General features: G+C 36.4%; 1 protein-coding gene across 1 annotated transcript in view; it reads left to right on the plus strand.

Moving 5' to 3' along the window:
• Positions 1-21,947, plus strand: part of LOC145674803 (tRNA dimethylallyltransferase) — a 540,225-nt gene that overhangs the window by 461,119 nt on the left and 57,159 nt on the right. Inside the window, exon 6 of the mRNA XM_081745021.1 lies at positions 20,705-20,915. Coding sequence (XP_081601147.1) covers positions 20,705-20,915 — 211 coding nt within the window. The remainder of the gene's footprint in view (positions 1-20,704; positions 20,916-21,947) is intronic.

Here is a 21,947-nt window from a genome sequence, read left to right on the forward strand (position 1 = left end):
TTAAGTCTCTCAAGTTACTTGCTATCATACATTTTTTTATATATAAGTAAATCTTAGGGATTATTTTTGGGATCTTAAGGCTCAATAATGCAGAGCGTTCTGGCAACAATGTTAGGATATGTTGTCCCATTCTAGCCTGCACCCACATTACCAAAATCCTGGCGCCACCTATGGTCACTGTATTATGTGCTTCTCCATTACGGAATGGAGCATGAAACGTGTACACAGATTACGTTTCTTGAAATAGTCTCCTTTATTATCTGGCGAACCTTCTCCTTATACATATCCATGATATTTCATTTGATATTATTCTGAGAATTGTATTTTTGGTTATTATTAACCTGTAGGTATGGGTATATCAAATGTTGATGAGGTTACCGGGTTAGTATAATGCTCAGGATACAAAATACTCGTCTGTCCGACGATACGACGATAAAATGAATCTAAATGACTTTCTACTCGTATTTAAAGGTTTAATATTTTATGTTTTCAAATAATAATAATAATAATACAAAATCTTAGAGGTAAAATGGTATACTTCAGCCTAGGCTTGATAAAAGTTAGCTTTGATTTACCAGAAACCAAATTAAACTCCTTCACGGTTGACCCTTTTGTTAGTTTTTAAAATCACTTTTCTCTATTTTCTCGAAAGCTACGTGCGCGGCTACTCGATGTGTTCGCAGTGCGTTTTTATGGCTCATGCGTGCTCTTGGAGCACACTGACCATGTATTTAAATGTGGATGGCTAATCACAATGCTCTGCAAACGCGAAAGCAATAAACATGCGCAGAATACGTCGGCTCGAGCGTATTTGGTGCGTTTCGGAACAATAGGCCGCCTGCTATTTCGGAAATCAGTAAAAGATGTCTGAAGGAAGGGAGAAAAAGGAAAAACGTGTTGCCAGTGAAATTCGCCTTGCAGTAGTCTTTGTGTCTATTAATGGGATGCATTTTAAATCGGCGTTTGCCTCGGCGTCTTTGTTTCGTTACATAAGAAGAAACTACAGCTAAGAGCAATACTTCTTCGATAACCTTCATGTCTTCTCACAAGAAACCAACTGAAGCAGGTCATTCTGATTCTACCCTTCCGGTGCGGGAAATGAAAATAGAAAGACCTGGAAACCCTGCCTGGCTCACAGGATGATTTATAATTCTGACGAAAGTAAAATTATCGAGTAGCCTCCTAGGTCCCGTTCGCTGCGGGAGGTAACGCATCGGAAACGCATCCTGGAGTAGCTATAGATACAAGTGAAGATTTACAATGACTCATGTCGATTTGAGACGTATCATTTGCTGTGTGTCTCATCTTGGGACTTTTTTTTTTCCAACGAACTTTAAAAAGTTCGTTACTGAATTCTATGGGCATTATGCAGAGTCGTTCTGACGCGTGATCAGTATCATACTAACGCGTTCTACTAACATGTTTCCTGCAGAAGGCAGACCTTTAGTACGACGCTAATCATACGTCTAAACGACTCTGCATAAGGCGGTATGTGTCTGTGTGTATGTATCTATCTATCTGTTATTTGGATTTTTTTTTCAATTTTGAGCCCTCCATTCGATTGAGCATCAAAAATTAGAAGGTGTTGGAATTTTTCCTATCACTCCTACAGTTCCCGAGATTTTGGCCAAAAAAGTTCCGATTTCGGAAGATTTAAGGGGCCATATGTCGGGAACCGTAAGTCATATAGAGATGATATTGGTGTGGTGAACATTTTGGTACCAAATAGTAACTGGTAACCACTGACCAACTGGCGACCGTTCTCCAGATATTGTCAACGTCTTTGGTTGCATCAAGAACTTTTCTCAACTTGACTTTGGCCTTCTACCGTGTGGAGACCAATCAACTTTCTTTACAGGATGGTATATAACAAACATTTCGTTCCTTCTCAGGATTTTTTTTTTTTTTTTTTTTTTTTTTGGTTAGCACGCATGTCCATTCAACTTTTGTGCCTGTTAGGTTTCCTGCCGGTCAAACCTTTCTAAGCTTCTTATAAACTACTGTTTTGGGCTCTGTCGGCACCCTGCGCCCAAGGGGTCACTCATGGATGTCGTTCACATGGTGGGAGTACATAAGCGCCTAGGCACGAGTGACGCACTTGGACATTCTCCCTGCTCTTGGATACCTCAGGGTCGTACTATCTAAACGGAATCCGCAATATCTTAGGACCCAGAGCTCCAAGCTTGACTCCTGGTAAATCCTTGCCGTCACTCTGCCTGACTTACTGGAAGTCATCCTACTTGTTCTCTCGGCTAACTTAACACACTGTTTAACACCAATTAATGCTTCAATAATTATGCGTCATGACTTATTGACTCAATAATTATTGCGTCATTAGATATTGATTCAATAATTATTGCGTCATTAGTTATTGATGCAATAATTATGCGTCAGTTATTGATTCAATAATCATTGCGTCATTAGTTATTGACTCAATAATTATTGCGTCATTAGTTATTGATGCAATAATTATGCGTCAGTTATTGATTCAATAATCATTGCGTCATTAGTTATTGACTCAATAATTATTGCGTCATTAGTTATTGACTCAATAATTATGCGTCATTAGTTATTGATTCAATAATTATTGAATCAATAACTAGTGACGCAATAATTATTGAATCAATAACTGATATTGGTATTGAAAATATTGATTCTTTTTAAGTTCGTTCTGGCAATGCTCTTTGAGCATTCTCAACTTTTTTTTTTTTTTTTTTTCGTTAAACGCTAACAGTATTGTGGAATTATAATCATACCTACTGTATGCAGAATCGTTGAAGTCCAAGAGTTCTCATTCAAAATTCTAAGTACTTATAAAATCTTTGAACATAAATCACCGCTTATGGTATTTGGAAAAAGATTGTACCTGAAAGTAGCTATATACTTAATTTTCTGTTTTCCGCATTGAATGGCAGAAAAGTAATTGATGAAGGAATAAAAGCAAAGAACGAACTTTAAATAAAAGTATCGTTTTGCATGAACAAAGGCAATTAAACAACAAGTTTTCGTGGAACAGAAGGAGCCCAATTGTAATGCAACATTCGAATGAAACCGGAAATCAAGAGGAGAAATGAGTTTCTGTCTGGCAAAGCAGACGTATTCCATTTTTCAGAGTATTTTGACTGCCCTCGAACAGGCGTCGTCGCCTTATTTTTTCTTTTCTTTTCTTTCTTTCTTTCTTTTTTCTTTTCTTTTTTTTTTTAAATAATAAACTCACGTGAGCGTCTACAAAAGTTTTGATCAAACTGCATTCATATCACACGATCCATTTCACATGAAACTCAAACCTTACGGTCTAACTTTAACTATCAGTACTGTAAATATATTTAAGAATTGAATCAAACAGTATTTCGATTTTTAAAGAACTATCTCCAATTATACAGTTCGCTGGTTTAAAATAAGAAAATATTAATATAATTTTCCATTAGTCCTTCACATTTTACAATTACTAAAGAGCTCTCTGATATCGGTAATTTTAGATTTTATATATATATATATATATATATATATATATATATATATATATAATATGGCGCTAAATTCGTTGTACAAAAGCAGAGGAGTGATTACTGGGAGTGAAACAAACAAAAAAGTTTGAATAAACATAGGGCAAAAAAACCAATCGTTTACGTGTTATAGGCTGCCGAAAACATAACAACAACAACAACAACAAAAAAAAAAAAAAAAAAAAAAAAAAAAAGAATTTTAAAGGTTCATAGCTCCAAACCTATGAGACCTACCTTGGTCGGGTCAAGACTTCACTCAGGAACTAGTATGTGCCCTATCCAAAAATGCGTGTTTCAGAATCCTGAGCTGTTTCCACAACATTTTTTAAAAAGGGAGTTTCACTACGGGTCTATGATATAAAGTACTCTCCAACTACCTCCATAAAAATTGTTGCGTGAGTACCTTAGGATTCTAAAACATCTATTTTTGGATAGAGCACATACTAGTTCTTAAGTGAAGTCTTGACCCGACTACAGTAGGTCCCATAGTTTTGAAGCTATGGACGTTTAGAATTCATTTTTTCATGTTTTCGGCAGCCTATAACACGTAAACGATGGGGGTTTTCGCCCTATGGTTATTGGAACTTTTTTGTTTGTTTTACTCTCATTTATTACTTCCGTTACGTAAGCATTTGTCGAGGCGTGGTACAACTTTTTCTATGCCTTCTGCAAAGAAATCTTGTCCAATGTCCAATAACCATTTTTGGGCTGCAGCTTTTCACCTCGTTATCTGAGTGGTATCGTCGCTTTGAAAATTCGTCTTTCATGGGACCAAACATATGGAAGTCACACGGTGAAAGGTTTGAACTATAAGGAGGATGATAGTCTTCGCTCGCGCTCAGCATCGTCAATGTCTGTACGTCTGTTCGCAAACAAGTTGCACCTCATCGCGATAGCTTGACGTGATATTGCATTTTCACCATACACTTCATGCAACTGCCGATAAATTTCAGTACAGTTACTCCTCTTCGTCCACAAAAGACGAATCACTGCACGCATTTCCGATTTGGACGCCACTTGCAGCTGTCGAGACATGTTTATGACTGATTATCAGAACATCTCGACTTGCCTCGTGAAAGCTGCTACGTCACACTATACAGCTACATATCTGCAGTGTTGCCACACAGTTTCATCAAAATAGCCTTTCACCAAAAATATTTACGAAGGAGTGCAATTAAATTTCTGAATGACCCATGTATATGGATACGAAACCTGTATACTACTGTCCAAATGCCTGGCGTTTATTGAGTAATGAGTGATAATAGCAATCGTGATTAGGTTTAATTTTCACAGAATAGGACTTGGTGGCAGGCTTTTGTTTCTGTGGCGATGAATCTTCGTATTCCTTAACTCATGCAGTTAAGGATAGTTCCATTCTCGGGAGATAAATGTACAAGGAAAAATGCAAAAGTGATGAATGGATTTCATCGACGTTTGTGGCCTTCATCCTTTCTCTTTTCGTCATGATGCTTTGATTACTGCCAACGTTGCGTCACGAAAAAAAATAAAAAAAAAATGTAACTTTTTGATTACACTTGGGGACAAATATCACAACGGCCACTCAATGCAAGATGTGGCAATCATTCAGTTCACAAGATATAGCTTATCGGGTGGTTCATTCATTTGAAGAGCGTATCAGCAAAAATTATAACAGTAAAGGGGGAGAAGAGGAACTTCCGTTTACTAAATGTCACTTACCTAATAACGATAGTTGATAGCACTTAGTAACCAATTTGAGAACAACCGCCATAGTTACTAGGTTGAATTTGCTGTTTGTGTCACAACCAGGGTTAGGTAATTACGTGTAAAAAAAAAGGGGGGGTTCTACGTGACGCGTAAAATATATAAAGTGCGTTCAAAACCATAAAGAACTTTACAAATTAAAATAGAACTTTTTTCACACTGGTTACTGTTTTGCTTGGCTTTAAAATGTTCTTTCCAAATTTGTATGGTTTCTAGTTGAATTTTGCAATTTTATAAACTGCCATTAGGGGACACTCGTAAAAAGGGACCGTAGTATAGGGCGTTGGATTCATGAAATGAAATGAAATCTTACGAGTTTTACGTCCCACGGTTATGCCGGTTAGGCTAAAGGAGACGGTGATGATGATGAGATGAGTGAAATGGTGGAATGAAGAAAGTGGGAGGAAACAGGAGAACCCCGAGGAACCCTCACGCACACGATGTTTGTCCACCACAAAGTTCACTTGGCGGGGGCTGGGATCGAACCCGAGATCCCAAGCACCAGAGGTGAACGCTCTACCAATGAGCCACCGCGGCCCCCAGGCGTTGGATTCATGTCTGCGTGGTCCCGGGTTCGATTTCCCAATTTTTCGGCGTCCATCCAGCGTCGTGAAGCAAACTGGGAAGCCACGTGAATAAAAGATGTGACGGCCAGGCTGGACGTAGTTCCGCCAGTCGCTAACAGATGGCGTAGAGCGGCTCAGACCCACAAATCGGGCCGTTTCGCTAAGTGGTTTTGTTTGGTTTGGCATTAGTTTCGTTAAATAGCCCTGCTTGTATAAATAACAATAAATATTAACGATTTTCGCACATTATTATGTTTCAAAAATGTTTCGTAGTGTTTTAGGTTTTAAATCCTCTGTGGTCGACAAGTTTTAAGCCAAAGAAATCATGATGGAATGAAGGTACGATCGTACAATGCTGCATCTGAAGGATTTCACCACTCATAAAAATCCACTTCACTTCACACTTGCTGTCGACTGTATTGTTGGTTTCAGTTTTCAGTACTTTGTCCACTCGGCAGTCCGCAACGAGGGTAAAACAATAACAAATATTTACTATACGTTATACATGATCTTTTCCACTGTCTCTGTTATTCTGAAAGTGTCGACTTCGCTTCAGTTGATGCAATTAGTGAGTTCGAAGAAATTGTATTTTGTGTTCTGCTCAAAGGTGGCCATTTTCCACTGGGCTCACTCGCGCTCACTTCTCTCAATTGAGCTCGCACTCACTCGGACTCGCGTTCACCAGTCTCAACTGGACTCGCGATCACTTCTCCCAACTGGGCTCGCGCTCACTTGCGCTCACACTCACTAATCTTATCTGGGTTTGCACTCACGCGGGCTCGCGCTCATCTCTCTCGACTGGGTTCGCACTCACTCGGGCTCGCACTCACCAGTCTCAACTGGACTCGCGATCACTAGCGCTCGCGATCACTTCTCCCAACTGGGCTCGCGATCACTTCTGTTAATTGAGCTCGCGCTTACTCGGGCTCGCACTCACTTTTCTCGATTGGGTTCGCGCTCACTGGGACTCGCGCTCACTTATTTCATTGGAGCTCGGGCTCACTCGGGTTGAGCGTGAGTACCGAGCTCGCGAACGTCGGGCTCGCGAGTTTGGACACCTATGGTTCTGCTTTTAGTTCAAAAAAAGTTTTTTTTTTTTTATATATCTGCGTAAAACAAAAACGCTTTTCTACGTGACATACATTATGTGTAGAGAAATATAGATGCGATGTTGTTCCAAACGAGAAGGAGCTCAGAAGGATTAAAAATACAGGGTATAGAATCAATTTGCTGAAATCTTACGTAGAGTTAAAGAATAAGGCCTTTGGGAAATTTTTCTTTAACATGACTGTACAATATTTATTTTCGTTGAAACCAAGGGAATATATATAGGGTGTATGTATATCGGTACCCAATATATATAGGGTGTAAAAAAATGTCACAATATTTTGGAAATAGATCCCTATCTTCAAAATAAGAAAAAAAGTCCATATGGACTTGTGCTTTTAAAAGTGATGATTTCGGAGTTATAGGGTACCGTAAACGTGAAATAATTAAATGTCCATCGTTCCACTACTATAGGTCCCATCGTAGTCGGGTCAAGATGTCACTGAGGAACTAGTATGTGAACTATCCAAATATCCATCTTCCAGGACCTTCGGCACTTGTGCAATCATTTTTAGAGAGACTGTTTGGGAAAACTTGATCACTCTCCACCTACCTCTCAAAAAAATAATGTGCAAGTTCTGGAGCATTCTTAAACGTGGAAATTTGGATAGTTCACACACCAGTTCTTCAGTGATGTCTTGACCCGGCTATGATAGGTCCTATAGTAGTGAAGCTGTGAACTTTTAAAGTACAGTTATAGACTGGAATAGTGATGTCGTCATTTCCTTCCCGTTACCATGGGGATCGTCATGTTTTTTCTATACAAACGCGTGAAGCTAATGGAGCTAAAGGGCTTATTTCTTAAAGCTCCACATCCCTAAGTAATAAGGTAGAAATCGAATAGTTAATGTAAGCACAATTATCATGTAATCCACCATAGGAAGCAATTATACGCAATATAAATTCCCTAACGTATAGATTGACAAACTGTCGGCACAGAGAAAGCTGTAAAAATATATGATTTTTAAAAAAGAAAAAAAGTCTTTTAGAATAATGTTAATTCTATTGGGGCATTTACACCTCTAATGTTACTGTTTATAATAGGAGTGCACAATATTTTTTCTAAGTATACATTACAAAAGAAAGAAAAGGCTAGCCTTTAGAAATATTCAATCCAGACCATCAGTGGATATAGGTAACATATTTTCTTATATTCTCTATCAACTATTTTTTAAAAAAGAAAACATTTAGAAAACGTACAATAATTACACATCCAATTATGAATGGTTCAGTACAGTATATATTTTAAACAACTGTTAAACAATAATCCTCTTCAAATTTGCAATACTATATCATACTCATATTACTGAATCAAAAATTTTCCGGAATTATTTCAAGTTAATATCTGATTATGAACAGGGTGAGTAGACTTTAAGGTTTAATTTAACCTGAAAATATAGAAATTCTCAAAATATACATCAGAGGGAAAATTTCTCAAGACATGTGTGAACTCGCCAATTTCAGTGTCAATGCTTGTCATGCACGTAACATTATTTAACATATTTTTTTTCTAATTACTTTTTCTAGCTTTTTTTTTTTTTTTTTTTTTTTAGTTTCAATCATTATAAATATTTAAAAACAAACATAAGTATTTGTTCCACTCTAATATTTGCAGTTCCGAAATATTTCATCAGTGTTTTCGTTTTGCACATAGGTTCTTTAGGTATTTAGGTTACTTGTGGTTTAGAAAATAAAATGGCGATCACCATGGCAACGAGAAGGATGTGACGTCACACGGTTTCAGTCTATTTCGCGTTTCCGGCACCCTATAACTCCGAAACTATCCACTTTTGAGCACAGGTCCATATGAACTTTCTTTCTTATTTTGATGTCAGGAATCTGTTTCCAAAATATTGTGGTACATTTTTGTAATACTTTGTATAACTTATACCTGTGACCACAAATGAAACATGTTGTATGGAAGATGAATCTACTTTCGATATCACTGTATTTACGGTGGTGTGTGTGTGTGGGGGGGGCTGCCTCCCTGCCTAAGATTGAAATATATTCTGAATACTCTTTGTTTAGCTTTTCTTTGCAAGATTTGAAATGCCAAGAAATGGTTCGAAAGAAGAGAAAAAAAAGCTTTAATTAATTTTTTAAAAAACCTCGTATCATCATCATGATGTCTTAATTTCTCAGTCACGCCAAAGCAACTGCTTGTAATATCTTGCTCGACCTTCAAGCTCTCTGATGGTCTCAGTGTGTACATTTGCGTGTGAATTGCTCCGACAGCCATAAGCAAACTTCCGGTGTGAACGAATACACATCCGGTCATCTTAAATCGAATCAGCTCTTGGAAGTGAGTAAAAAAGTAATAGCACCTGTCTTCAAGCCATAAACGTGTTCCCTTGATTGCAATGCATTCATCAATAATTAAGAAAGTGAGTAAACGCGAATATCTAGTACGCTACGCTACTCAAGAGAGAATTAAATAATCAATGACTGAAAGGAGTTACGATGTTTGGGGACACATTTAACATAACGGTGGCGTTGTCACACTTGTTTATTTTAATGAAGGGCTTAAACTCCGAAAACAGGCTTCAGTAGGTGGGAAGATCGTAAAATGAAATATTTAATTTAACATTACGCCCTTTGCGAAAGGGGATGGGAAATTGATGAAAGGGCATGATTATCAAATAATTGGTGGAATGGGAGCGTGTAAGGAAACGGGAGAACATGGAGTATATCCATAGGCATAATGTTGCCGTATCCGAAGATTTAAAAAATAGGAAGGTTGATCTCTAAAAGTAGCGGATTTGAAATATTTGTAGCCCAAACGTAAAAATGAATTATTTTGCAGCTGTATACTCTAATATATATATATATATATATATATATATATATATATATATATATATATATATATATATATATATATATATATATATATATATATATATATACTTATCGATTTAGTGGTCAGAGCTTCTCCGTGGCTAAGCGGTTAGCGTACTCGCCTTTGGCGTGGGAGGTCCGGGTTCGATTCCTGGCGGGAGCTCATGTGGTTTGGATTCTACGTTAATCAGTAGGTCCACGTCTCATATAGCCTCACTGCTGAAAAGGGACGTTAAACTCAAAATCAACTCAACTCAAAGATTTAGTGGCCTCGCGTAACGTGGTCGCTAACGCTCTCGCCTTCGGTGCGAGCGGATCCGAATTCGCCCCCGGTGGAGGCACTCGGTCGAAAAAGTGTAAAACGCTTTTTGAGGCTAACCACCCTGAATGAGGTTTTCCTGGGTTTTCCATATTCACACCAGAGGCAAATGCTGGGGTGGTACCTAACTTATAGGTCCCAGGCCGCTTCCTTCCTTCCCCAATCCTTTCTTCCTTCCCTTTCCCCGGATGGTGTGCTCGCCGAGAGACGTCATCCCTCAAAACGTGACAGGCTAAATGGCCTTAGATGCCGAAAGCTCAGAAATCTATATCCTTATCGATTTAATGGAAGCACCTGAAGTTGGAAATGTCCGAGATGTCTGGGTTGACAACGGTCAGACTACAGTTTTGGACCCTTGGCGGTGGTGTGTTAGGGCAAATTCCGTACTACATCAAGAGCAGTAGAACTGCAGTGTTGGAATGAATTAGGTAAACGGCGAGAGTATATAATACGCGATCTTTCTGATTTTCAAGGAGACATGTTTGCTTGCGTCAGGTTTCTAGGTTCTTAAAAGCACTCTACAACGTTTATAGTATGATTTTTCACTTATTTTCCTCACTTCTTTAATCCATTCACTAAAGAACATGGAGCCATGCATTTTGGAAGTTATTAATTGTACTTCCCCGTATCTATCATGTTGGTATGAATAATATAGTAATACAACTAAATTTGCGATGTTCGCGTTTAAAGAGCCTCGGACAATTATTAGGCGTTGACACTAACTGAGATAATACTGTCAGTGATACTGCAACAACATAAACTCAACAAAAGTATAATGTTGTCGGATATGGGAATTAAAAGATAATAAAACAGGAATTAAACTAGTATTAAACATATTAGTTTTACTATAACTATTGTTTGATTGTAAATAGAATATTCAGCAAACAAAACTTTTGTTGTATTATATAAAACTAGTAATTTGTGATTTCATATATGAAAATTAAAAAAAAAAGTAAAGAGTAATTAGAAGCAGCCCAAAAGTAGCGTGTCGTCCAATTTGAAATTTTGGTAGCGAGGGTACTTAAAAAAATCGCGCAATCCGCTATTTATAACCCAATCTGGCAACACTGTATAGGCACGGCGTTGTCCACCATAAACTCACATGGGCTGAGATTGAATCAAGGATCCTGATACCAGAGGTGAGCGCTTTACCAGCTGTGTCTGCCACCTGGAAGTTAAGAGTTGTATGTACCAACCCATAAAAACAATAACGATACCACACACACACACATACACATATATATATATATATATATATATATATGTTGATATAGACAACAGTCCGTCCGTATCCTATGATATCATTTTTCTTTAAGAAAAACCATTAATAGTGGATGTATTCTCAATTATAAACGAGGAATTTTGTAAAAATAAATAAATAAATAAATAAATAAATAAATAAAAATAAAAAAGTAAACGCAGAAAATCTTTGGAAAATATATCAATTTAAATATATTCTATTTAGTGTGTTATCATTGAAACATTTAGTGAGTTAACTATGTTTTAATTAAACAGCGTGACAAACATCTTGGCATTTGAAGGCGGCGCTCCAAGTTTCCTTTAAATGCTGCTAGCAAATGAGAGGCCAGCGGTATTGCCACGTTTATTTTGTACACATCGGGGTCTATCCTCTGCCACCTGATCACGCTGTAGTTCGTCTGCTTAACCATAGCTAGCACTCGGCAACGTCGCGTCAGAGCTTGCGTTTTATTCGTTTAGCTGAAATGCCAAGATTTTAGTTCCAGAAATTATAATGTAACGAACTTAGGGGAATGTAGATGTTATAAAACGGAAACTCACTACTAGAGTGCTCGCTTGTTTTGAAAGGAATTCCTGGTTCGATCGCAAACCATGTGTTTTTCTAATGAACAAACCAAGACCTTGATATTTCTCGAAGTTTCCCTTTTATCGTGAAGCCCGCAGATAATAGACTAAACGTGGAATGTAAATCATAAAAATATTAAATTTTCTAATCAGTCAGGAACGATGAGATATGATATTTTATATGACAGTGTTTCTCAAATCATTTTCAGATTGGGATTAATTTATTAGAATGTTCTAGGGACAATTTTATTGATGTCCTCATGGAAAGCAAATTTACATTTTCTTAGCATATACCAGAATATTTCTATTTAAAAAAATACATAAAGTAAAAAAAATGCCTGTGTCAGTTCAACACAATGACTCTGTGTTACTAGAATTGAGCTAAATTTTGACACAGCTCTGTTGTTGCCAGGGGTCACTTAAAATCATTCATTTAAAGAACAAACAAATTAACAATTAACATCTATCTCTATTCAGTTCCACCCATGCTTCCCCATATGTTATCTTTCTAATAGGTGTGTGTGTGTGAAATTCACAAGACGACGCCCCTAAATGACGCCCCTGTCTTCTTTAGACTAATGTTCAATCTAAGATCTTAAGGGCACATCTTGAGGACCACTTATGGTCCGAGGACCATAGTTTGAGAAACACCGCGTTATGGTAGAGAACTATTTGAGTGCAATTGATTTTTAAAAAGATTAATTTCTCTACAGAATGTATACTTGCCAAATATGCCACTGATTCTCGGTCAAAAGAGCCCACATTAGCTGTCTGAATGTTTACGACATGATATTTAAAATAATCTAATTCTAGCCAATAATAGTAGTCGTACTTTTTGATCTGCTCTTGGGTTTCTTCACTTTCTCCTCTTGCAGTCTTTTATATGAAACGAAACGCATTAGTAACGCTTTTATGAACGTAATAAAAGAGAGGAATAAAAATCAATATGCCGTGGCCTCCGTATAAATTAAAAGCAGGAGGGAAAAAAATAATGCGTTGGCAGAATTGTTATCCTGTTACACTTGGGATTTTATCGTGTTGAGACTTGCATGTATATTCATTAATGTATGCTTACTTACGAGAAAAGTAATTGCATATAAGTAACGAAATGGAAAAATCTTACTCTGAGAAGAAAGAAAAAACGAATGTAAATGCACTAGAGACTTAAAATTTGTTGTTTGTACAAAATTTGCATTACAGAAGCCAGAACATTAGGACAGGTGGGGAGCTAACTAGAATTAAATTTACATTAATCTTTTCTTAATACATAAACACTAGAAATACTATTTTCTTTAAGGTAAGATGTAAAGACTACTATTACCTATACATGGCAGCACGTTTCCCCTATTATTTGAATGATTTTGTAGTGAGCGGCAATATTCAAAACAATTCAAATCAGTGATGCTAACCCGTGGGAAAAATCCCATATTGTGGGATTTATTGACAATGATTTATCGAAATGGGATAAAGGGATTTTTCATTAAAATGAACAGGATTTATGGGATTTTTCATATATCCATTCCATTGACATCACCAAAATTGTGTATAGGCGAGAAGCAGACAAATGAATCTTCAAAAACTTTAAATTAATGTTAATTGTCAAATTTTCTTACCATAGAACGCATGTTAGTATTAAAAGTAATGCATGCAGTAACTTGCGAATCTCAAAAATCAGTTAATTGTACTCATGATTTTTTTAAAAACAGAGAGATGAAAGAAAGAACAGAATCAACGGAAGAAATTAAAACGAGAAACGTTCCATATGAAATAGCTGAAGAAAGAACAGAATTAACGGAAGAAAATAAAACGAGAAACGTTCCATATGAAATAGCTGAAGAAAGTACAGAATTAACGGAAAAAAATAAAACGAGAAACGTTCCATATGAAATAGCTGAAGAAAGAACAGAATTAACGGAAGAAAATAAAACGAGAAACGTTCCATATGAAATAGCTGAAGAAAAAACAGAATTAACGGAAGAAAATAAAACGAGAAACGTTCCATATGAAATAGCTGAAGAAAGAACAGAATTAACGGAAGAAAATAAAACGAGAAACATTCCATATGAAATAGCTGAAGAAAGTACAGAATTAGCGGTAGAAAATAAAACGAGAAACGTTCTATATGAAATAGCTGAAGAAAGAAATTTGTCTAGTTTTACCTACAGTAGAAGACTATGATACAAAAGCGTCATGAAAATACTAAACTCACAACAAAATGTACTTTTTTCATCAGAATTTTCAATTGTCACTTTCAATTAAAGGAAAATACTTGTTCATAAACTTTTTGATGAACGGAGACGATCGGAATTTTTGAATAATTCACTCATCTGATATACTATAATTTCACTGTTGGTGTTTCCCCAGTTTGGAAAACTTTGTTATTAGTATAGTGTGGGAAATTCAAGAGCAAAATGGGAATTTCTGCCTCTCGAGATGGGATTTTATAACATTTCTGGTTGGCATCACTGAATTCAATCAAATTCAAAAGATGAAAATTGGAACTTACGTATGTAAAGACAAGTTTAATAAATATTCAGATAATAATCCATGCAATATCTTGATTCAGTACTTTATTTCTCTCATTGATAAGAATGCTTCATTGTTGAGAACATCTTTTTGCAATGTAAAATTAAGTGTTCCCAACCAGGAGCGCTGGGTTTTGAAAAACAATGGGGGTACTGTAATTCAGAGTTACCTCTGACGCATGAGGTCCTTGGTTCGATTCCAGCTCGCGCTAAGTAAACTTTGTGGTGGGCAAACACCGTGTGCGTGGCTTTTCCCGTGTTTCTTCCGTTTCCTCCCACTTTCTTCATTCCACCATTTCATTCATTTTTCATCATCATCGTCTCCTTTAGCTTAGCCGGTATAACCGTCGGACATAAAACTTAAAGATTTCATTTTTTAAAAAAATCAGAGTTTGCAATAGAGGGATCTGAGGTATGAAATGCCACCCAGGCTTAGTGGAGTCTGGATCATCATCATCATAGGTATTGTGCCCTTACTGGCAGGTCACTTGCAGCAGTTGAAAAGCTTCCATGCTCCACCGTCCTCCGCTAACCTCTTCGTCTTCACGTATGATCTTTCTGTTTTTATATCATCCATTAATTGTAGTCTCCTTCGCCCCCTCCCTCTCTTTCCCGCCACCATAGCCTCTAGGACGTCCCTCAGGATACAATTTCTTCTTAGACAATGTCCCAACCAGTTTCTCTTAACAATATCTAAAAGTGTTCCTTTCTCTCCCACCATTTCTAACACTCTTTCATTCGTTTTCCGCTCGACCCAACTAATTCTTTCCTTTCTTTCCCCCACGCATATTTTGAAGGCTTCCAATCGTTGTTCATCACTTTTACATAATGTCCATGTTTCCGACCCATATAATACAACGCTCCACACGAAGTATTTGATGAGTCTTTTTCTCCACTCTTTATTCAAGATCCCACAAAACAGACTTTTCTTCCTCCTAAAGGCTTCTTATGCCATTCCTATCCTTGCTTTTATTTCACGTTCGCACTTCATGTCATTACTAAGAATACTACCCAGATATCGAAAACTATTCACTTGTTGTATTTTCTCCCCTCCCACTTTTATATTTGACATAGACCTTTTCGTTCCCATCACTATGGCTTTTGTCTTTCTAACATTTATTTTCATCCCATATTCTTCAAAGCCCATCCTCCCATCATATAACATTTTGTTGATTTCCTTTTCAGATTTTGCAACAAGTGTCATATCGTCTGCAAGTCTTATGCATCTAAGATTCTACTTCCTACCGAAATGCCATCGTCATCATGTAGACTCTTTTTCACTATCTCTTCTAGATAGACATGAAATAGTGTTGGCGAGAGGCAGCATCCTTGTCAAACTCCCCTTCCAATTGCACTCTCTTCCGTCAGTTCTTCTCCTATCCTAACACTTACTTGTTGGTTCATGTATAAGTTTCTTATGAGTCTTCGATCTTTCCGTTCCAACCCTATCTTCTTTAGAACTCCCAACAACAATTCTCAATTCACACGGTCAAAAGCCTTTTTTTTTTAAATTTTTCTATAAATCTTTCACCGATCGCCCTTAATAACCCAATAGCCCTTCGTATCTCTTGTGCCCTTACCTCTTCTGAACCCTAACAGCTCCTCCTCAACTTCTTCATTTGTTCTTCCGTATAACCTTCTGTTCAGTATTCGGAGCAAAATTTTACTGCATGAGATATGAGACTAATAGTTCTATAATCCTCACATCTCTTTGGGTTCGGTTTCTTAGCCATCGGGAAGAAGTCTTCAGGAAGTCTTTTGGTCACTCCCTTGTCTCATGTATTTCATTGCATAGTATGAACAATTCTTCCTTTCACCTGTCTCCTATATTTTTAATGAATTCGATTGGTAAATTATCTATCCTGGTTGCCTTTCCATTCCTAATCTTGGATATAGCCTTTTTTAACTCATCCCGAAGAATACTAAATCCTTTATCATTCTCGTCTACTTCATTTTCTACTTCAACATTTGGGCTACACAGTCTATCCCTACTCTCATATAAGTCTTCAACGTATTGTTTCCATCTTCCTATGACCTCATTTATCTCGCTGACTACCTTCCCATTCTTATTTTCTACTGTCATCTCGTAATACCTCCTCCTTTCCTCCGATGTTTCAGGTGGTTTGGGTATTATCCTAAAAATACTGATAATTGAGCGTCTTGAAAATGCAACTTTTTTTTTTAAAAAAAAAAAAGATCAAAATAGATTTTTTTTCACCGAAGATATGTATCCTTGAAGGAGAGTACAATGTTGTAACGAGGGATTCTAGGGTTCTAGCCCCGTTCTTAATTCTTGCCACGCCATTCTGCACGCCGACTATTTGTGATGTAAGAAATGCCAAACATTTTAGCTGAAAAAAGCACAGAGGCACGCTCGCTCAATTTCATTTGAAAAGGAATAGTCGCCTCGTCCAAGAAGAAAAAGAAGAAAAAGAGAGAGAGACAGTGAAAAGAATTTTGCAACATTTGACCCTCAGTGATCCAATTCCTGAATTTTACATGTTTTCATCCCTGGTAGTGTCTTTGTTCAAGCTTCACATCCTTATATCTCCACCCAGTGAAATTATAATATATATATTATATATTATAATATATATATATATATATTATATATTATAAATTATATATTATTTTATATATATATAAAATATAAGGGCACCCATGTTGTGGTTTCCAGGGTGGGGCAAGTATAAGCGAGATTTCAAATGTAGTCTCAAATTTTGCAGAACTATTCTAAAAATCTATTGGGTTTTCGATCTCCCGAAGCACACTGTGATGGGTGCCCTTATATGTCGAGCACTATTATCATTTAAGTAATACGACAAAAAATAATAGTTTGCTACTGCAAGTATTGCTGAAAATATGTTTTAAAACCATAAATTGGTGTAAATTTTTCATGATCTCGGACCGGCTTTTGTCTAATCATAATACCAGAGATGAAATACTGGTTTTAAGTGATGCGGTGCGAAAAGGTAAGACGAGAGTTTTAGCAGTCTGTGTTTCATTGTATTTTTTTTTTAACTTGTTAGTTAAAATTTATGTATATTTGGGTGTAGGTGTTTATTATTTGTCATGTGGGAATCAAATGATTAGACCAGTTGTTGTTAAATGGGCTGTCTGAACTGTCGTATAGAGATTAATGTAAAGTCCATTTCTTTCTTCGGGTTTACATTTAATCAGACATGTGAATACTTCTCAAAAGGGAATTACATATTGGCTAATTTACTTACATAAGCGTAGGAAGTAGTATATAAAGGGAATAATTATCAGCTATGCAAAAGCATTCAATATATGTGATAAGTCTTTGTCTGAATAAATTACCATACTGGTTTAATTTAGTTCTAAATTGACTCTTCACACAATTTTAAGTAAATAGTGTGACCTTGTAAAAATCGTAAATACTGACAACATTTTGTTCGTTTTGAATTTCACATCCCTTTCACTGAAACTATATCAGATATGTATTTTCAGATTAACTTGGGTTCCGAACCACAGATACTTCCACCGGAATTGTATCCGAGGCTTTTGTACAAAATGCGAGATTGCTGAGCATACTTATTGACTTAACACTATCACGAAAGAGCTCATTCTGATTAAATTATCGCCTTTTATGGCATCAAGTGTGAGCAGCATTCTCACTTTCAAACGCATAGAATCATTTTATGAAACAGAAAGTTAATATTCGTCTTTGCGTATCATGGCTGTTGAAGTCTACACCCAAATAAGTAAATTATGTTAGATGTAAAAGTAATATGGTCTCAGAGGAGAAAGATCATCATAAAATGAAATGAAAGAATCCTCAAGATAAGTTTCCTACTTCTATAGTCCTTCCTATTGGTGTAGTTGCTAGCGCGCACACCTTTTGGTGCACGAGATCCCGGGTTCGATTCCCGGTGGGAGACCCTTGAACTTTGAACGTGTAACGGTAGTTTGAATTTTACCTTAAACTGTACGTGCACTTCTCACGTGGCCTCGGTGCTGAAAGGGATGCTCTAATCTAACAACCCATCCAACCTACTTGTATAAATATTGGTTAATAGAGAAGTCATACAATACAATACATTCAGACATTTAAGGCTAATAGGCACACTCTAGCCATCAATACAATATTATGTGGTATAGCCTATGGATCCGGATCTTCTGTTTTTAATGTATTGCATAATAGTTTATTTCCATACAGTAAGATAGTGTTGGTTGTAAACATGTGTTTTCAATCCAGATTCACATCTCTCAGCTTCAACATTGAAAAGCAAGGTTGAAATACAATGTCTCTTAACGAACAAAAATCACATATGTTAGTCTAAAAATTACTGGAACCTATAAATTGATTATTTTGTAATAAAAGTTTCAAGTGTATGTAAAGCACGTAAATTCTACTTCTTTTTCTTTAGGGTTGGTAGGAATAAGGAAGATGCTTTTAGTGTATCTACCTGTTAGAAAAGTAAACGCTACATTACTATAGTGAGCATTAGGGTTTAAACTTAAATTTAAAAACTTACCCTTATTCTTATTTTCAAATTCTATATTTCGGTTGTAGTCGCTAGACTTGGTCAGTAAAGACTGAAATAGATACAAAGATTTAAAAGGGTTAAAAGAAAGAAGTCATAGTTAATCTGAGAAAATCCCCTTCATTCAACTATGACTCAGCCATAGATTCAGCTGTCATTTCTACAATATATGAATATATATTCTACTGTAGTTAGAAATGATACTGATATTGGAACATATTTAATGTGAAATATTGGAATGAATGATGGATGTGTACCTGTTGTCTACCAAAAGAGAAACCAGGAGCAAACTCTCAGTAATGTTTAAGATGTCGAAAGAAAGGGTTATCATTGTCCCATTTTTCAGCATTGAACCTTCTCACTGGTCTTCTGTACGATGGTTGAATTAAGAGTTTAGCGTCATTTTCAGCTAAGACGTGGACGTACAACTTAACGTGGAATCTGAACCATATACGCTTCTACTGGGAATCGAACCCGGGTCCCGCATTCTGATGGAACGTATGCTAGTCATGTAGCCACGATCTTGCTGGTTATCTACACGTGTGGTGGTATTCAGGATTAGGTGGTGTGTATATATATGATCAGATAATTCGCAAACTGAGCAGTCTGATAGCTCTACGTTTATTTAAATACATTCCATCCATTTTATCGTACATTCTTGTTGCTTTTTTTCCTTTTCTCCCCCCCCCCCTCTTAGGTCAATTTTCATTTATTTTTCAAAAACTTTCAACAAGTGTTCTTTTGCAAGAAAACATACCGTTTTTTTTCATCGTGGAATTTATAGATATTAAACTACTATAATTATTATTATATTTTAAGTGAAATCGATTAGAAAAAAAAACTTAATTACAATAAAAGCACATCATTTCTTTTAGGTCTTAGATTATGCAAATAACTGGATATAACAAATGAACTGCTAAAAAGATTACATTTTGTATAGAATAAAGAAAAATGTGTGTATTTAAAAGTCAAGAAACACTTCTATCCTTGTAATACATTACAACACATACTGCTTCAAGCCATGTTTGGCTTCTTCCTCAATGCAACTTCTTTGGCTAAGCTGCTAAACGTGTGACATATTGATGGGACTTTTCCTTCTGAAAAGTCCCATAATTCAAATAAACTTACTTTATAAAAATTTAAATAAATGCTGTTTTATTCCAGGAAGTGTGTAATGAAACTTGCATTAGTTTACATTTCTATAAGGTATCTCATTCGAGTTATGAGATTTTCCAGAAGCAAAAGTCCCATCAACATGTCACACGTTTAGCAGCATAGCCGCACTGAGGAAGAAGCTAGAAAAGGCTTGAAACAGTATGTGTTGTAGTTTGTTACAAGGATATGTCTTTTTTCTTTTAAATATTAAAAATACATCGTATAGCATCTGTGAGTAAAAATATGTTTAGTAAAATCAAATGAATTTAATAAATGATTAGGTGAATTAGATACTGAGTATTTGTTACCCTTGATTATCTAAGAACGTAATTTGCTTTTTCTGTCAAACTAAAATTTATGATATGCTTGGAAAGTGTTCGTTTTTGCATTATGGAGAATTCAACCAAATCCTTTTCCGAAAAGAGAAATCTTATATTACAAGCTTTAACTTTGTTAAGCGTAGCGCATGGTGGACATTTTGAGTTGAGCTAAACTCGTTTTAAGAGAGCAAAGTTTTACTGCTTCAGATTTCATGCTTTTCACTGTAAACTTACAACTGAATTTGTTCAAAGAGTTTCGTACTTAGTTGTATTCCTCTTTATTTGTATTTCAGTAAGCCGGACTACACAAAAGGCATATTTCAATCAATTGGTTTCAAGGAGTTTCACAACTATTTGATTTTGGATGCTGAGAAACAGCAGTCTGAAGAAGGCCAAAAGCTGTTAAAGGAGTGTGTGGAGGCTTTAAAACTCGTCACCAGAAGATACGCTAGGAAACAGCTTAGGTGGATACAGAATCGCTTTCTCCGAACGCCAGATAGGCAGGTGTGTATATAGATAAAATTTGCACTGATATCGCCAATATACCAGTAGATCCAACCTTTTTTGACTGACGACACACTTGTTTGATTTTTTATTAGAATAATAAGAATTATACCTAGACAACAGTCAGTGGCGTACGCAGAGTTTCCTCAAAGAGTATTCAAGTAATTAATTTCGTATTCTTTCAAGACACACACGATTTTTGTATTTTAATATAGTAAGTGAATACTTTTCCATAATACTATATCTTGCTCAAAGGGGGTTAAAAACTAAAAATCCCTTTTCGTACGCCACTGATAATAGTGTAAAACTGTAAAAAAAAAAAAAAAAAAAAAATGAAATGAAATCTTTAGTTTTACGTCCCACGATTATGCCGGTTAGGCTAAAGGAGACGGTGATTATGAGAAATGAATGAAACGGTGGAATGAAGAAAGTGGGAGGAAACGGGAGAACCCCGAGAAAACCCATGAGCACGGTGTTTGTCCACCACAAAGTCCACACGGCGCGAGCTGGGATCGAACCACGGACCCCAAGCACCGTGTAAAACTGTAAGTTTCTATAATAATTTGCTATAAAGTAGCGACTGTATGTAGTACATTGTTGCTCCCGTTGTAGGAGTTGACTGGTATAGTCTGTCCAAAATTGATTCCAACTAATAGGTTCATTAAATTCTAAAATTTCGCAACACATCAGTTGAGAACTACTGCTTTATACTGTGCACATAAGGAAAGCTGGTGTTTGAAATTGGATAGAATACGTGTTGCGTTGGAAGAGCTATTGTCAAAAGTTCTGCAACCATAGAAACAGCAATTCTGGCGACGTACTTAGAATGTTTAACAAACCATAATTCTATAATCATAATAATATGAGAAGATGATTTCCAAACAACAAAAGTTTGAAATATTTGAGAAAAGATTTAACATTTAAGTACCTGTTGCAGCACGGTTAGTAACTTTGCTTACCTAAAAACAGCGTGAGAAAATACTGCAGTGGTGGGTGAATCCTTCATTTTGTTTACAGTATTTGTAGCTATTT

Source organism: Thermobia domestica, chromosome 18 (genome assembly GCF_964235325.1).
Source record: "Thermobia domestica chromosome 18, izTheDome1.hap1.1, whole genome shotgun sequence".
Classification (NCBI taxonomy): domain Eukaryota; kingdom Metazoa; phylum Arthropoda; class Insecta; order Zygentoma; family Lepismatidae; genus Thermobia; species Thermobia domestica.